This window comes from Canis lupus, chromosome 5 (genome assembly GCF_003254725.2).
Source record: "Canis lupus dingo isolate Sandy chromosome 5, ASM325472v2, whole genome shotgun sequence".
In the NCBI taxonomy this organism is placed as follows: Eukaryota; Metazoa; Chordata; class Mammalia; order Carnivora; family Canidae; genus Canis; species Canis lupus.
This window is the reverse complement of record NC_064247.1, coordinates 33,119,884-33,137,500: the sequence shown is the minus strand read 5'-3', so window position 1 is coordinate 33,137,500 and position 17,617 is coordinate 33,119,884. Positions and strand designations below refer to the sequence as shown.

At 50.9% G+C, this 17,617-nt stretch overlaps 1 protein-coding gene and 4 non-coding genes across 16 annotated transcripts; 4 read left to right on the top strand and 1 right to left on the bottom strand.

Annotated features, from left to right (window-relative positions):
• Window positions 1-755: 755 nt before the first annotated feature.
• On the top strand, window positions 756-16,087 carry AURKB (aurora kinase B). Of its 12 annotated transcripts, XM_049110192.1 has the most exons (11): window positions 756-1,453; window positions 3,167-3,522; window positions 4,372-4,481; window positions 11,764-11,836; window positions 13,462-13,564; window positions 13,674-13,728; window positions 13,978-14,169; window positions 14,476-14,614; window positions 14,730-14,878; window positions 15,440-15,614; window positions 15,782-16,087. In XM_049110192.1, the coding sequence occupies exons 4-11, from the start codon at window positions 11,789-11,791 to the stop codon at window positions 15,953-15,955; spliced, it is 1,035 nt and encodes a 344-aa protein (XP_048966149.1). In that variant the 5' UTR covers window positions 756-1,453; window positions 3,167-3,522; window positions 4,372-4,481; window positions 11,764-11,788; the 3' UTR covers window positions 15,956-16,087. The 12 variants fall into 12 exon arrangements, with proteins under 12 accessions (XP_048966149.1, XP_048966148.1, XP_025284228.1 ...); XM_025428443.3 differs by lacking the exon at window positions 11,764-11,836 and having other exon boundaries at window positions 758-1,453; XM_049110191.1 differs by lacking the exons at window positions 4,372-4,481; window positions 13,674-13,728.
• Window positions 922-993, top strand: TRNAP-CGG (transfer RNA proline (anticodon CGG)). Its single transcript has one exon. It is a non-coding gene; the product is annotated as a tRNA-Pro (tRNA).
• On the top strand, window positions 1,437-1,508 carry TRNAD-GUC (transfer RNA aspartic acid (anticodon GUC)). The gene has a single exon. It is a non-coding gene; the product is annotated as a tRNA-Asp (tRNA).
• On the bottom strand, window positions 1,936-2,007 carry TRNAG-UCC (transfer RNA glycine (anticodon UCC)). The gene has a single exon. It is a non-coding gene; the product is annotated as a tRNA-Gly (tRNA).
• Window positions 2,536-2,607, top strand: TRNAW-CCA (transfer RNA tryptophan (anticodon CCA)). The gene has a single exon. It is a non-coding gene; the product is annotated as a tRNA-Trp (tRNA).
• Window positions 16,088-17,617: the final 1,530 nt, after the last annotated feature.

Sequence of the window (17,617 nt, the reverse complement as noted above, 5' to 3'; positions counted from 1 at the left end):
AGCAGGCACCGAGCAGAGGGGAGGCAGCGCAGGTGGCGGGCACCGGGCGCCACCGTGTCCCGCCGCGACTCCGGGTGGCCCCAGAGCGAGGGCACGCTTGAGGGCGTTAAGCGCTTAGAGGCTCCCGGAGCCCGGAACCCTCTGCGAGGCCCTAAGACCTGGCCTTAGACACTCGTGCGGGCGTTTGCCTCGGATCCCCCTACCGTCTGGGGGCCTTAGGCGGCGGGGGGGGCTCCTGCCTGGCCGTCCTAGGAGGTAAGGGGAGAGCGGAGGGGAGTCGGGAAGATAGCGGTAACCTGATCGCACTGGCGGGAAGTCCTGCAACCAGTGCTGGTGGCCAGACCCGGCTCGGTGCCCCGATCCCGCCTGTCCCCGACCCCGCCCCGCCCCGCCCCCCATTCGTTAACGACTCCTCTTCCGTGGGTCTTCTCGGCCCCGGGAATTATTCCCTGGCCTGGGCCCTGGCGCTGCTCATCGCTCCAGGAGGGTGGACAGGTGCAGGGGCGGATGGAGGCGCAGGTGTGCACCTAGGCAGCTCAGGGCTCATTCATCGTCCCCAACCAGGCACCTCTGCGCCAGCGCACTGGGTCCCAGGGCGGCGGGCGCGGCCCGTTAGAGTCGAGACTCCAGGTGACGGAGACCGTGACCACGGCGAGCAGGTAGCCCCGGAGAGCTGCGCGGGGAGGGAGGGGAGCGCGGGAGGCCGAGACCACTCCCTCCTACTTCCCCGACGTTATTTCCTGGGAGGAGTCGGAGCGCGCGGGCGGCCGAGCAGATCCCCAGAGCCCGCTCGGGAGTCGGCGGCGTCGGGGCGGGTGGTCCCCGCGCGCTCGCCAGGCCGCCCCCACCCAGAGCCGTGGCCCTGGACCGCATCGGGCCTGCTACGACCTCTAAAGGCGTCCGCGAGCGTTCTCTCACGTCGGCTCGTTGGTCTAGGGGTATGATTCTCGCTTCGGGTGCGAGAGGTCCCGGGTTCAAATCCCGGACGAGCCCCATTTGGTTTTGGCGGAGACCGGGACGCCCGGAGGCGCTGGGGAAGGGACCGGCGCCGCGCGCAGGCCTCCCCGCAGACCCCGCGCAACCGGCCAGAGCCTGGAGCAGGTTCGCCGGGAGCTCTTTTGCTCCGAGCGCACAGCCCGGCCGGCCTGCCCGCGGGGGGCGCGCACGGGGAGAGCGCACCGACCCGGGCCAGCCCTTCGCCTTCCCGCCCCCTTCTTCCTGCGCAGGTCCGGGCCCAGGGGGCCGGGGCTGCGGATGACAGGGAGCGGAACGGGCCGGGACCCACCACGACCCGGCCTCCGTGGGCTTGGGGGCAGTCCAGGGCGAGCGGGGGGTCTCCGGCTGTCTCTTCCCAAGCGGCAGGAAGGGTGCAAGCCCCGGCCGATCGCGGCCACAGCTCCAGATCTCCGAGCCGGAGAGCGCCTCCTTCAGCTCCCTCCTCGTTAGTATAGTGGTGAGTATCCCCGCCTGTCACGCGGGAGACCGGGGTTCGATTCCCCGACGGGGAGAAGCGGTGTGCCTTTTGCTTTCTTTCGTTCTTCTCGTCCTACGATAAAATCCTATTCACGGTGAAGTATGCGTCCCAGGGCGTGCGGTGGAGATTTTCTTTAAAAAGAAGGGAGAACGGGAAGGCACAAAGTAGAGAGGATAGCTGGTGCTGCCCCTGGCGCTCGGGCTCATATTCTAAAAGTTCGAGTTTGTGTTTTGCATTCAAGCAACTTGCATGTGAATCGTGCTGCCGAATGAGCCCTCGGTCCCCTCCGTTCAGTGAATGTGCTTAGAGACGCGGTCGGAGCGAGGACAGAAGCGCGCCGTCACGGGGCTCCGCTGGGCGTGCAGCCCCCTGCGCGGGCGGTGACTGGGCCACAGGGTCCCCGCGGAAAAGCCATCCCGGCGCGAGGTTTTGAAAAGTTTGTGGGGAGGGGGAAAAAGTGCTGCGTTGGCCGGGAATCGAACCCGGGTCAACTGCTTGGAAGGCAGCTATGCTCACCACTATACCACCAACGCCCGCCGCAAGTCCCTGTTCCCCACGTCAAGGATTCAGTGCGTGCCCAGGCGCGAGGCGGAGCGGTGGGTGGGTGTGGGCCAGGCGGGGAGACCCAAGGGGACCCGAGACACCCCTGTCACCCCGGAAGGGACAGCGCTTGACCACGCACAGCCGGCACACGACAAAGCAAGATTCCGAGGACCTAGTGAAAGAGGCTTTCTGAGTCGCTGATAAAACCGGGGTTACATTTAAGATTCTAGGGGAGGGACCAGAGCTGCAGCGACACCGCGATGGCTTTGTCACCCCCGGAAATAAGTCACACTAGCTGCTTCTCTGTGTGTCCTGAGGTTAAAGAGCTGGGCTATGCGCCAAGAGCCCCTAAGCATAGATTGCGCACGAGGACGAGGTTCCATCCCCAGGTGACCGCGCACGGCTCTGGAGGTGACGCGGGCTGAACCCCCGGGGGGGCGGGGCTGAGGCTTTGGCTCCGCCCCCTGCTGCTGACGATAGTTCTGTTCACGAGACCCGGGCGACCGCGGACGCGGGAGGGCCTCGTGGCGCAACGGTAGCGCGTCTGACTCCAGATCAGAAGGTTGCGTGTTCAAATCACGTCGGGGTCACGGAAGGTTGCAATTTTCGTTATCTCGATTTGCCTTGGTATTTTCCTTTCCGGCAAAGGAAGAGGAGGTTGAAATTCGTTTCATTGTACCAAAAGAATACTAACTCCGGCACCTCTAAGGTTTTGTTTTTTTCCCCCGAAATGTATGCGTTTTCTAAATATTCTAAATACAAATTTAGGAATTAATGTTGCATCTGCACTGTTTTTGTCAAATCAGCGGATAGCGATACCTTTAGTCTCGTAGATGTTTTAGGTATCCTAACGCGAATTGTTCACGGAACAGCCTCGAGTTCTTGTTCAGAAAAGGTACTTGGAGCAATAGAGATTCATTGTTGGAAAGGGTGTGGCAAGAATTGATAATTATTATAAGTAGCAATTAATTAATTAAATGCAGATGTTCCTCAGACTTCCTAAATGTCCCAGAAGCCTGGAGCCGTGCAATTTTGCTGCTTCTGGTCTGTTGGTGGAGGCAAAGGGAGCAGAGGAATGCAGGCCAGCCACTCCATAGGCCTTCTCCTTCCCAGGGGGAAATTTCTTCCTGGACATCTCTTTCCTAACAGGGCCTCCGTTGGAGGGACCAGGCCTGGGCTGCAGAAGAGGAATTTGGGCGGGCTCAGCACCACGCGCCTGCTCGCCGGCTGGACACTGTGCCTCGCCTTCCGCGTCTGCTCAGCTCCCCAGCGGCTGTCCGGGTGCTCCAGCCACTCCACTCTGTTGGAGTGGTCACTGTGTCACCTGTGCAAAGACGGAAGCAGGGAGTCCGCCCTCACGGCTGAGCTGTGCGTGCTCCAACTGGGGATTGCTGATGACTTAGGAAGGCGACAGCAACCCAGGAGCTCCTGCAACCCTGCCTCGGAAGGCATGTGATGGGGGCAGCATGCAGCCCAGCTCCCCATCACTGCCCACCCTAAGCAGAGTACGTTTTAGGAGATAAAAAATGGGGAATTATTTTTTTCTGTCTTGCATTCAACATTTATTAGCTGACATTCATTCATAAGGAAGATCCTTCTCTCGTCCACTGGGGCCAGGGGATGTGTTAATCATAACCATAGCTGACCCACAGGGCTTGCTGTGGGCCAGGCAGGGTGCTGAGTGCTTTAGTGACCTTATTTCAATTAGTCCTGACACCGACCCTGCAGGGCTGTAGAACTATGCCCATTTTATTTTTATTTTTTAAAGATTTTATTTGTTCATGAGACACAGAGAGGGAGGCAGAGACATAGGCAAGGGGAGAAGCAGGCTCCTCGTAGGGAGCCAGATGCGGGCTGGGGATCACGCCCTGAGCCCAAGGCAGATGCTCAACCGCTGAGCCATCCAGATGGCCCAAACTATGCCCATTTTAGAGGTGACACCCAGAAAGATTGAGCCGTTTGCCAAGTGACAGAGATTGCAGGTGGGTAGGCTCAGAGATTCACCTGTGACACCCAAGTCTACGGACTTTCTGATGCCTGGTGTTCCCTAAAAGCCCACCAGAGGAGTGACCAGGAAAGCTTGGTGGCCCCAGGGAGGGAAGGATGGTTGCAAAGGGTGGTTTACAGTCTGGAAGAGCCCTGGCATTAGGGATGGAATATTTCTAGCCTATAGACCAAATCCAGTCCACAGACGTGTTTGGTAATTAATTTGCCAATAGTTACAGCTCAGTAAATATTACATGTGTATCTAGATTTCTAGCTTCTCTTTAAAAATGGAAAGATCTGTTCACACCTGGGCTACACGTTCACACAGTAACAAGCCACTAGAGCTGAGTCTTGTCTCTCTCTTGCAGACATGCACCCCATGCTCCCCATCACTGACCATCCTTCATAGACCAACTTAGGGCCCATCCAGAAAATCTGGTGTTGGGCAAAAGCCTGGATTTTTGGCAGAAACAACACAGTGAGTTCCCACCCTGCCCTGTTTGCTTCAAATACGTAGCACTGATAGATGAAATCTAAAATACAGTGAGCTAAAAAGGCCATAGCTAGGCTTAGAAATGAACAATTCAGTGGTCCAAATGCAAAGCCCTGAACCGGGCTGATGGTACAGGTCTGCAGAGCTCCCGGCCAAAAAGTGTGCGGCAGCAGCAAGCTGTTGAGGTCTTATAAGAAAACAGGGACTGACTGGGGACAGGGAGGGAAGGCAGAGCTGCAGTGGTGTCCCTGTGTCAGAAAAGGAGGCTGTAAAAAACAGCCAACTCCTTGCCTGGAGCTGCAGGTGCGAAAAGGCAGGGGGGACTCAGGTGCAGCCCCAAGACCAGAAACACATGCAATGTTCCCTCTCATCAGTGATTGCATTTGAGATACCCTCGGTATCACAGAGGGGCAGGAGCCCCCAAATATCATTATAAGAACTGATTGGGGGTGCCAGGGAGGCTCAGCTTCCCACTCTTGGTTTCTGCTCAGGTCGTGATCTCTGGGTCATGAGATCCAGTCCTGCATGGGACTCCTGGGCTCAGCAAGGAGTCGCCTTGAGATTCTCTTCTTCTCCCTCCCCCTGTATGGGTTCTCTCTCTCCCTCTCTCTCTCTCTCTCTCTCCCTCTCTTTCTCATAATAAATCTTTCTTGAAAATAAATATTTTTTAAAACTTGATTGATCTAGGAGCAAGGAGGAAAGGTAATAGCAATGGCCAAATTATAGCTCAGGGAGAAGTGACCGTGAAGAAAGAGAGAGAAAACCACAAAAACTAAAAGCTCTTCCAGCCAAGAGGAAGTTACAAACGCAAATCCCAAAACAGATGAAGTTTCATGGTGAGAATGTAATTGAAACAGAGACAATCATTGGAACATAAATGAAAATAAGGGTATGGAGCAGTCTGACAAAGAATCTTAAGCAAGTGTGGTCCTGGTATGTAAAAAGGTAAATAACAAAATCAAATCATGAGACAAAAAGTCAAAACTGCAATTAAAATCATTTGCATTTGACTTGCAATCAACTCATTAGAAATCTTACACATGAATGACAGATGTCACCAAATAAGTCTGTCTTACATTCGAAACTGGGCACAGGGGAGCCCTGGTGGGGCAGCAGTTTAGTGCCGCCTGCAGCTCAGGTGTGAATGGAGCCTGCTTCTCCCTCTGCCTGTGTCTCTGCCTCTCTCTCTCTCTGAATGAATAAATAAATGAATCTTAAAAGAAAAAAAAAAAAGAAAGAAAGAAACTGGGCACAATCTGGTTGAGAGTTAGCTATTAAAAAAAAAAAAAAAAAAACACGAATTGACCCAAGACACAGAACAGAGGGACAAAGTTTTAAAAGCACAGAAAAAAGAAAAAAATAATAAAATAAAAGCACAGAAAAGAGGCAGGTCTGGCTCACTCAGTGAAGCATGTGACTCCTGCTCTCTGGGTTGTGAGTTCGAGCCCCACATTGGGTGTAGAGATCACTTAAAAATAAAATCTTTAAGATAAATAAGTAATTAAGGTGTGAAAAAGGAGGCTAAATGATGTGGAGGATAGAATTAGAAGCTCTGATTACCTCTAACATGAATTTTTTTTAAGACAATAGAAAATGGCACAGAAACTGTATATACATAGAGTTAATTCTTAAAATTTTGCCCTGGAGCTTTACCCGTATACCTTTTATTTCACTTTTTAAAAAACCAGAAGCAAATAGGGCAAAATGTGTTAATATTTAAAGAACTGAACAGTAGTTACACTTTTTTATTCATAGAGACACAGCTAGAGAGAGGCAGAGACACAGGCAGAGGGAGAAGCAGGCACCATGCAGGGAGCCCAATGTGGGACTTGATCCAGGGTCTCCAGGATCATGCCCTGGGCTGCTAAACCGCTGCGCCACCAGAGCTGCCCAGTAGTTATGCTTTTAAAAATATTCTTTTTTAAATATTTTTTATTTATTTTTAAATATTTTATTTATTTATTCATGAGAGACACAAAGAGAGAGAGAGGCAGAGACACAAGCAGGCTCCATGCAGGAGCCTGATGTGGGACTCGATCCCAGGACTCCAGGAGTTAAACCACTGAGCCACCCAAGGATCCCCTAAAAAGTATTCTTGATATCTGAAATATTTCATAATTTTTTGTGGTAAGATACACTTTTTTGTGTGTGTGGTAAGGTACACTTAACCTACAATTTACCATTTTAACCATTTTGATGTGTACAATGCAGGGGTTTGTAGTGTATCATGCAGTTGTGCATCAATCACCATGACTCTTCCAGACCCTTCTGAGTCTACTCATTCCTGAAAGAGACTTATTGGTTGATGATTAGAATTCACATCTCGGAACTACTTCAGGGGATATTCCGTTCTCAGAAATAAATGAGACTAACATCGGTGCCTCCTGAACATTATAATATCCTAACCATCTGCCCTGACCTTTGGATCACAAGCCAATTCTAACCCTTCCTAGTCTTGGGAAAAATTCAGCCCTAGCAAGAACAGTTGACAGCTCCTCATGACACCTCGAGAACTGGGATAAACAACAGAGATTTTGTTCACTAACTTGAACGGGCAGCTGATAGTTGCCTAGCCGATAGAACAGATAGTTTTTGTTTTGTTTTGTTTGTGAATAATGCGAATCCCGATGCTATGCTGGCCCATCAAATATTCCTGAAAGGCCAAATATCTTCTGGCATAATGTGCAAGTAGGAATTTAAAGACGTGGGGGGTGGGGGGCAGGGACACTGTATTGGGTCTATCAGGCATATCCCACCCAGGCACTGATTCCAGAAAAATCTCCCTTCACTAGGTCATGAGAAATAAAGTACCCTGGGGGTACTTTATTTATTTTAGAGAGAGAGAGAGACAGAACGGGGCGGGGGTGGGGGAGATGCAGAGGGACAGAGAAGCAGACTCCCCGCTGAGAGCAGAGCCCATCATGGGGCTCCATCCCAGGACCTGATCATGACCTGAGCTGAAATTAGGAGTTGGCAGCTTAACCAACTGAGCCCCAGATCTCTGATTTTTTTTTATATTAATCTCGGGCTCCCCAGAATGAAATTGTAAGCCTCTGTGGCACACACATAAGTCTGCCACCACCCCTTGCCACTTTCACTCTAGCGGCTGCAAGAGTCATGAGACACATTTTTGATGAATGAGAAATCTACTGGGTATGTCTAGAAAGGCTTCTCCCCGTCCTGATAAAAGGGGCAGAGAACTTTCGTGGCCATCTTGCAGTCATAAGGGACATGCCAGAGAATCATAGAAAGGCCAGTCCACATCTCTAACACAACCACCACCTACCTGATAACTTCTTGCTGTGTAAGAGAAAACAGGTCCCTATGGTTCATGCCACTGCTAACTGGGTTTTTTGTAACTTGCAGCCAAAAGCGTTACGAAGTGATGTAGAAACCCATAAGAACTTCATGGATTTAAATTTGGCTGAATCATACGAAAACAGTATTTTTGTAGATCAAACGATTGACTCTCAGTAGTTTTGCCTCGTTCATTCACCCTCTATGGCTAAGAACACTCTAAGTCTGTGGATGTGTGTCAGTCAGTATGCTTTTGGCAGCAAATGACTAAACTCTTAAGTCAGTGCGTTAGGGAAGAGACCTGCCAGTTCCCATAAGGAAAGTGCAAAATAAGCATCCAGAGGCTGAGGAACACCTCAAGGTCTTGGGTTCCTGACCCAGGCCTTCTCCAAAACTAACTTCATTCTCAGGCTGCCCCCTTCCAGAGCACCACCAGCAGCAAGGTGGGCTTTGTGGAGAAAAAAAGTTTCTGCCCAACATTCTGGACAAGAATCCTAAAATCTCCATGCCCTGGGTCACTTGGGTCACATGCTGATTCCTGAACCCACCATCCCAGAATAAAATATGTTGACTGGTGTAAATCAATCAGCATCCAATCCTGGACCTGCAATGGGGTCAGCTTCCCTCTCAGACCCAGAAAATTCTAGGTGTCTTCTGAAAGTGGGAATGGCTGGGAGAATGGACACTAACTAGATAACCACATGGTCCATTACAATAGGTCTCCATGAAGTTAGGGACCAGGAATTGGCAGAAACAAACTGACTACACTGGAAACTGACTACCCCGAAGAGCCGTGGGGAGTGGAGGCCGGGGGCGGGGAGCAGGTGGTCCCCTAAAGCAAAGTTAGGGTGTTGTTTGAAGAAAGAGGAATGGTGTTGGACAGGTGACGGTTACAAATACCCACTACTTATTCCACAGAAGGCCCCAAAATGTATTTATTAACTCTATTATGACATTAGTGTTTGGAAAGAGCCTCACAAGACTTTATTTTATTTTTTTAAAGATTTATTTATTTATGATAGAGAGAGAGAGAGAGAGAGGCAGAGACACAGGAGGAGGGAGAAGCAGGCTCCACACTGGGAGCCTGATGCGGGACTTGATCCCTGGACTCCAGGATTGCTCCCTGGGCCAAAGGCAGGCGCTAAACTGCTGAGCCACCCAGGGATCCCAACTTTAAAGAATAAGATAGTAATGGCACAAGAATGAACACAGGCAGAAAATGTAACAGAATAGAGAGCCCAGAAATATGTGGATCCAAGTATCTACTGTGACAATATATCAAGAATAGTTTGTTTAAGATTTACTTACTTACTTACTTACTTACTTACTTACTTATTTATTTATATGCAAGAGGAGAGTGGGGTGGAGGGAGAGAGAGAATCCCAAGCTGATTCCATGCTCAGGACAGATCACATCGGGAGGCTCAATCCCATGACCCTGAGATCATGACCCGAGCCAAAGCCAGGGGTTGGGTACTTGGCCCACTGAGCCACCCAGGGGCCTCAAGAATATTTCCCTCCCTCCATTTATCCTGCTAGTATAGTAGAAGAAATAATACCACACACGTTTCAGCTTACTTTTTTCAACAGTATAATCATCTGTAATCAACTAACATTTATATCTGTATCAGTTGGCTATTGCTATAATGATCTGGGGTTTTTTTTCTTCTTCTTTTTTTTTTTTTTTTTAACATTTTGACCTCCTCTTCACTCATTTCTCCCACCCCCACCACCTCTGGCACCCCCAATCTGTTCTCCATATTCATGAACCTTCCCTTGTTTTGTTTTTGGATTTCACTCATAAGAAAGATCCTACGCTATTTGTTTTTCTCTGATTCATTCTACTTAGCATAATGCCCACCAGGGCCATCTAGGTTGTTATGACTCACAAGATTACATTATTTCTCATAGCAGAATAATATTCTAATATTCCAGGATACACACAAACATACATATGTACACACCACATCTTCTTTATCCGTTCATCCATCTGTAAACATTTGGTTGTTTCTATATCCTGGCTGTTGTAAATAAGGCTGCAGTGAATGTGGGGATGCAGATATCTTTTTGAATTTTGCTTTCCTTTTTGTTGGATAAATGCTCAGAAATGGAATTGCCAGATCCTATGGTAGTCCTGTCTTTAAGTTTTTGATGAGCCCTCCATACTATTTTCCATGGTGGCTGCACCAATTTGCATTCCCACCACAGCACACAAGGGTCCCTTTTTCTCTGTATCCTGACCAAAACTTGTTGTTTCTTGTTTTTTTTGATGACAGCTGTTCTAACAGGTGTGAGGCTATATCTCATTGTGGTTTTGATTCATATTTCCCTGGTGATGAATTACGTTAAGCATCTTTCATGTACTTGTTGGTGACCTGTATGTCTTCTTTGGGAAAATATCTATTCCAATCTTCCGCACATTTTTAAATCAGATTTTTTTTTTTTTTTGCCATTGAGTTGTATGTGTTCATTAGATATTTTGGATATTAGCCCCTTATCAGGTATATGATTTGCAGATATTTTTTTCAACTACTAGATTGCCTTTTTGTTCTGTTGATGGTTTGCTGTGTAGAAGCTTTTATTTTTTTTTATTTTTATTTTTTAGAAGCTTTAGTTCGATGTAGCCTCTCATTTGTTTTTAGTCTTGCTTTTGCTTTTGGTGTCAGATTTAAAAATATATATAATTGCCAAGACTTATGTCGAGGAATCTACAGCCTGTGTTTTTTTCTAGGTGTTCCTTGGTTTCAGGTCTTATGTTCAAGTCTTTAATCCATTCTGAGTTAATTTTTGTGCATAGTGTAAGACAGTGATCCAGTTTCTTTTCTTTTTTTGCATGTGTGGCTGTCCTATTTTCCCAGCCCCGTTTGTTGAAGAGACCACCCCTTTACCCATTGTGTATTCTTGGCTCCTTTTCCAGAAATCGATTGACCATATATGTGTGGGTTTATTTCTATTCAGCTCTCTATTCAGCTCCATTTATCTACGGAGCAGTTTTTATGCTAATACCGGGCTGTTTTAATTACTACAGCTCTGGAATGTAGTTCAAAATCAGGAAACTGTGATGCTTGTGGCTTTGTCCTTTCTCAAGATTGCTTTGGCTATTTGCGTTCTCTTGTGGCTCCATACAAATGCAATATTGTTTTGTCTTGTTTTTTTGTTTTTTTCTATTTCTGTACAAAATGCCTTTGGAATTTTAATAGAGATTGCATGGAATCTGTGCTTTGCTTTGGGCAAGGATAGCGTTTAAATCCCACTGAGAGCAAGGTAGTTTAACAAATGGTGCTGGCATGAGGAACTCTCCCATCTGTCCAGAACAAAAACCCTAGTTCTTACGCACAGGAGGAAAACTTCCAGATATATGGAAATTTTAAGTGAATGAAAGAAGGCAGGCGAACATCTGACTCCAGGATGCCCCAGACTCGCCCCAGCCAGAACCCCGGAGGGCCGCCTCTGGCATTCAGCCTCTCTGATTGGGTCCCAAGGTCTACGTCACAGGGTTTCCAGCCAATGAGGGTCGGGCGTGGACAGCGCGCTCAGCCAATGGGGCCAGGGCGGGAGATTTGAAAGGGCCTCGGCGGGGGCCCGGCCCGGCAGGTTCAGTCGTTTGCCCGCGGCCAGAGGGTGGCTGTGCCACGGGCTCCAGGTGAGCTGGCTCCCCTTCGCGGGTCTTGCGCTGGGAGAGGACAGGTGATCGGGCAGGTCGGGGGTCCGTTGGGCGGCCCGCGCGCACCTGCGGGGCCCCTGGGAGCTCAAGGGCAGAGGGAGGGTCCTGAAAGGGCGGATGTGCAGGAGCAGGGGCTGGGGGAGGCGAGACGAGCGCCCGGGTGCGCCCCGATGAGCCAGCAAGGTGACCAGCTCCCTTTCAGCAGCCCCAGCCCCGCGCTTCCGCCTCGATCGGCCCAACCCCTCCCTCCCTCTCTCGCTCCCTTTTTTCCCCTCTTCTTACCGCCCTGTTTCCCTTGTCTGCCCAGCTCTCCTCCCCTCTTCCCTCTAACGATGACCCAGAAGGAGAACGCCTACCCCTGGCCCTACGGCCGGCAGACGGTAAGGGCTTCCCCACTGCCCCTTCCCCAACCCGCGTGGAGATTTGCACCTCACCTGCCTGGGGCTTTGAGGTCTGGCGGAGGGCGACCCCTCCCAGTCGTCTCCGCTTTGCCCCTACGTCTGGATCCCAAGAGTTCGCCGGCAGAATCCGGTCTGGTCATTTGCAACCACATCCTGGCAGGCGCTGCTGCCAACCGGAATCTGATCAGCCTGTCAGGACTTTTGCAGGGCTGGAGCCTACTTGTCATATATACAAACGATATCTGGGACTGGAGCAAGCGGGTTTGCCCTTGGGCCGTGATTCCCAACCCTTGTCCTGAACAAATAGGCTACACAAGAAGTAGAGATAAACCCTGAACGGATTTTTACTATAGGTTTAAAAGATGCAGGACATGTTAAATTAATCATTTGGAATTTGTTTGAGTGAGTGGTGTGAGATCCGGATCCAAAACGGTTTATTTTCCAGTGGTCCTGAGACCTTTTAGTGGACCCTCTACCCCCTGATTTGAAATGAGGCCTTTATCATATAAAAGCCCCATCTATATGTGGGTCTTTTCTGGACTCTCATTTTGTTCAACTTGCTTATTTGTAAGTTCTGTACTGATATCGCTACTCAGGAATGGGTTTTTAGGGCACTAGGCTTTCTTCTTTTGGCTAAGAAAAAGGAAGGTGCTCTCACAGGCTTTGCTCCCTGTTTGTGGGGCTGGGACATCCTGAAGCATCCATCTGTCCCCTCATCCACCAGCTCCTGCCCTCACGGAGCACTTAGTGAGGCTGGCAAGAAAGAGGCTGAAAGAGAAACCATTGTCACTTCTACAGTGGTCACTCCCACAAGAAAGTTGTGTATATTATTTTGAGAAAATGCAAGAGAGAAGTGGTCCCGAGCCACCAGAGTAGCCCCCAGTGTCTGCAAAGTCTGTTGTAAAGGGGTAAATATTGGAATCTATTGTAACATTCAAGACCTCAAGGACCTTATCTAAACCTTAATAGACTGAGGTTTTAATTTTTTTAATAATTTTTTTAAGATTTTATTTTTAAGTAATCTCCACACCCAACACAGGCCTCAAACTCATAAGCCTGAGATCATGAGTTGCGTGCTTTACTGACTGAGCCAGCCAGGTGCCCCTAGACAGTTTTTTAGGGGACTGTGAGAATGTCTCTGCTAACACCCCTGGAATTGTGGGTGGTTTTGTTTTTTTTTGTTTTGTTTTGTTTTTGTTGTTGTTGTTTTGTTTTTACCTGGCCCTCACCTCCCCAGTGGAGGCGAGGTGAATGAGTGTGGGGTTCTGGATGGTACCATAGAAGTTGGACAGTTTCATGCCTGAAAATGTGATGTGGGCCAGCCCAGGGAGGTGAAATGTTTGGTGTTGGGGTGAATCTTTTGCTCCTTACCTTAGGCCAACCTAGGTCACTTATTAAGAACCCATTTTAATACAGAGGGAGAAGCAGAGGGGCCTTGGGCTGAATAGCAAAACTATGGTCTCAAGTGTTCCTCTGTGAACAGGGGACGGGTGGGTGGCTGGCTGGGTGGCCCTACCACAAGTACTGAAATGCTGCTTGCAGCACATTCCAGCTGGGTGCCCAGGACAAAGGCATCCTCAGAGCTCCCCACTGCTCCTTCTCAGACTCAGCCTGGCCTGAACACCCTGCCCCAGAGAGTCCTCCGGAAGGACCCCGCCACCCCGTCTGCACTTGTCCTCATGAGCCGCTCCAATGGCCAGCCCACAGGTAACTGGGATGTGGTACAGGATTGAGGGGAGGCAACTAGAGTCTCCAGGGAGGGTGCAAGGCTGAAAATGTCAAAGGCGGGGCCTCAACTCACCTGTTGCTTCCTTAGCTGCCCCTGGCCAGAAGGTGGTGGAGAACAGCAGTGGGATACCCAACTTCTCAATGTGAGTACCCAAGCCTTGCTTGGGGTGGCACAAGAGAAGGTGGGACATGAGAGAGGTGGCCACCCAGGGGAGGAGCATGGATGCAGGAATGTGAGAAAGTCTAATTCCATCCTTAACTCATCCTCAACTCCCTGGGGAAAAGGGGCAGGGCTGAGCAGGGGCAGGCGGGCTGGGGGACAGGGGAGAATGTGGCCAGCTCGGGGGACCCACCAGCCACCACTTGGCCCCTTCCCCCCCACCTCCAATCAGGCGGTCCTTCACCATCGACGACTTTGAGATTGGGCGTCCTCTGGGCAAAGGCAAGTTTGGAAATGTGTACTTGGCTCGGGAGAAGAAAAGCCATTTCATCGTGGCTCTCAAGGTCCTCTTCAAGTCTCAGATAGAAAAGGAGGGCGTGGAACACCAGCTGCGCAGGGAGATTGAAATCCAGGCCCATCTGCAGTATGAGTCCTACCCTGCCACTGGCCCCAGGCCCTTTGCTCCTCCCCCAGCTCCTCTTTCACCCAACCTGCCCCATCCAGACTGCTCTGTACCTGTCCCAGAGCCCCTCTGAGCTCCCACTAAGCTCCCAGCCCCAGCCAGAGTCTTGAATCCAGAGAGCCACCTCTGGCTCCCCTTCACCACCACCAGCCCCACTGTCCCTGGTCTGGTCCAGATGTGACCCCAGTGTGTTCCCCCTGCCACTGTCATCGTTCCCATTTCCTTAGGCCAGGATGCCGCCTGAGTCCCCGTCCCTGTCTCCCGCAGGCATCCCAACATCCTGCGTCTCTACAACTATTTCTACGACCGGAGAAGGATCTACTTGATTCTGGAGTATGCCCCCCGAGGGGAGCTCTACAAGGAGCTGCAGAAAAGCCACACTTTCGACGAGCAGCGAACAGCCACGGTCGGGGAGGGTGGGCACTTGGGGCCTCCAAGGGGGCCGAGCCTGGGGGTCCGCTGCGTGGAGCTGTAGCGGGGGCAGCCTTGGCTAACCTGCTGTCATTCGTTGGCCCCCCCAGATCATGGAGGAGCTGGCGGATGCTCTGATGTACTGCCACGGGAAAAAGGTGATTCACAGAGACATAAAGCCAGAGAATCTGCTCTTGGGGCTCCAGGGAGAGCTGAAGATCGCTGACTTTGGCTGGTCCGTGCACGCCCCCTCCCTAAGGTACGGTGTGAATGGTGGGGGGGGGCATTCAGAATAATACTACTCCAGGCCTTGTTACCCAGACATGTGTGGGCTCGTCCACGCGTACCTATAGACGCGGCACTCGACTTACAAAAATAGGAGCCTCACAATTCTGCTGCCCAGACTTCCTACCTGGTATACTGGGGGACCCACTCATCGTGTCGCCCAGCTCATTTGTAATGACCTCGTAGCAGTATTGTAGCTAGATGTGTAACCTGGTCCATTTCTGCAGGACATGCCTGATGCACCTTGAGGCGTCCCCACCCAGTTTTCCCGTTAATTTTAAGATTAATTCTAAAAGCATTGCTCTTAGATCTGATTATTTTGAGACACGTCCCTCCCCATGGAAATGCCAAGAGGGTGTGTAATGCTACCCCTGGGGCTCCAGGTTATATCTTCACCCTACTCCTGCCCAAGGGCCCTGCCGGGAGTTTGGTCAAAACACTCCCCTGGCACATCCTGGGGTCGTCCGGCTCCCTGTTGGGCAGCTGGGGAAAGAGGGAGGTGGTCTTCATCCAGGTCCCCCACCCTCCCACCCAGGAGGAAGACGATGTGCGGCACCTTGGACTACCTGCCTCCAGAAATGATTGAAGGGCGCATGCACAACGAGAAGGTGGACCTGTGGTGCATCGGGGTGCTCTGCTATGAGCTGCTGGTGGGCAACCCGCCATTCGAGAGCGCTTCTCACAATGAGACCTATCGGCGCATCGTCAAGGTGGGAGGGTGCCCCAGTGCCTGGCTGGGGCTTTGTGCCCACTTAGGGGGGGCCAGGGGCTGGCAGGTGCAGGGGTCCTGTGTAATTTCTCCAAATGGAATGGGGGTGGTCAAGGAGGAAGCAGCTGGGATCGAGCTAAGGGGACCCTCCTTCCTCTCCTTCTGCAGGTGGACCTGAAATTCCCCCCTTCTGTACCCACGGGAGCCCAGGACCTCATCTCCAAGCTACTCAAGCACAACCCTTCAGAACGGCTGCCCCTGTCCCAGGTCTCAGCCCACCCTTGGGTCCGGGCCCACTCTCGGAGGATGCTGCCTCCCTCTGCCGTCCAGGCCATCCCCTGACTTGTCCCTATCACTTATTCGGTTGTGTCTGTCTGTTTGCCTGTATATGTGTAGTTGGAAGAAGGGGTGCCTGGCCTGTTTTTACCTGTCTTCTACCTCCTTTTTATTTAATAAAGGCTGAAACTTTTTATACGGATGAGTTTAGATGCTTACAGGTGGAGACTGCTGGGGGTGGGGGGTGCTTCCCCAGAGGGAGAGGATGGGGCCTGGCGGGCACTGCACCACCTACCCTCGTTCTCAGCACCTCCCCATGTTGCTTCTCCCTGCTCTGACTCCCAGGGCCTGGCTGCTGGGGCCTGGGCTCCCCTCTGCTGCTCCTGGACTCCCACTGCCTCATGTGCTGCATCTAGTCTTTCCTTCTGGTTCAGTCTCTGCCAACTGAACATAGCTGCACCCTAGAAGCCGTGTTTATTTTCCTGCTCTGGTCAGGATCTAGTATAGGGCACAAAGAAGTTACATAGTCCCTAAAATCACACACCCAGACAGTGGCAGAGCCCAGTTTTAAAGTCCATATCTGGGGGCACCTGGGTGGCTCAGTGACCGAGCAGCTGCCTTCGGCTCCAGGCGTGATTCCAGGTCCTGGGATCCAGTCCCGCATCAGGCTCCCCGCAGGGACCTGCTTCTCCCTCTGCCTATGTCTCTGCCTCTCTCTCTGTGTCTCTCATGAATAAATAAATAAAATCTTTAAAAAGCAAAAAAAGAATTTCCTTTTTACATCCCTGGTTTCTTTCCCTTCTCTCTGCCGATCCCATCCTTCCTATGGCCCACGAAGTCCACGGTGTCCCAGCCGCATTCCTTATCCACTTCTCTCATGCTAATTCAAGCCACCATCCTCTGGCTTGGGTCGTGGCAACAGCCTCCTAACTGTTCTTCCTGCTTCTATTCCTGGCCCATCCTCCACATGAGGAGTTCGGGTACTTTAGGAATAAAATCCAGACTAATTCCATGGCAAGGTCTGATTTTCAATCCTGGTTACACTCCTCAGAATCACCTGGAGGGTTTACGAAGGAAATAGAACTCTCAGACCTCAGTCTGAGAAATGCAGATATAATTTGCCTAGGTTGAGACCCAGACATCCATCTGTTTTAAAACTCTGAGTTTAGGGTGCCTGGGTGGCTCAGGAAGTTAAAGGGTCTGCCTTTGACTCAGGTCATGATCCCAGGATTCTGAGATTGAGTTGGAGTCTCTGCTCAGCAGAGAGCCTGCTTCTCCTCCCTCTGCTGCTCTCCACTCCTTGTACTCTCTCACATTCTGTCAAATAAATAAAATGTAAAAATAAAACTGAGTTAAAAATCCCTGCCTAGGGGATCCCTGGGTGGCACAGCGGTTTAGCGCCTGCCTTTGGCCCAGGGTGTGATCCTGGAGTCCTGGGATCGAGTCCCACGTCAGGCTCCCTGCATGGAGCCTCCTTTTCCCTCTGCCAGTGTCTCTGCCTCTGTGTGTGTGTGTCTATCATGAATAAATAAATAATCTTAAAAAAAAAATCCCTGCCTGACTTGGGGCTCATCTCCCAACTGTTCTTCCCCTTCGATCACTAAAGCGCTGGGCTCCTTGCTGTTCCTTGAATATTGCCAAATTTGTTTCCACCTCCAGGCCTTGGCACTGGCTCTTCTCTCTGTCTAGAATGGCACCCACAGCCTACCTTAAGCAATGGGAAGAATC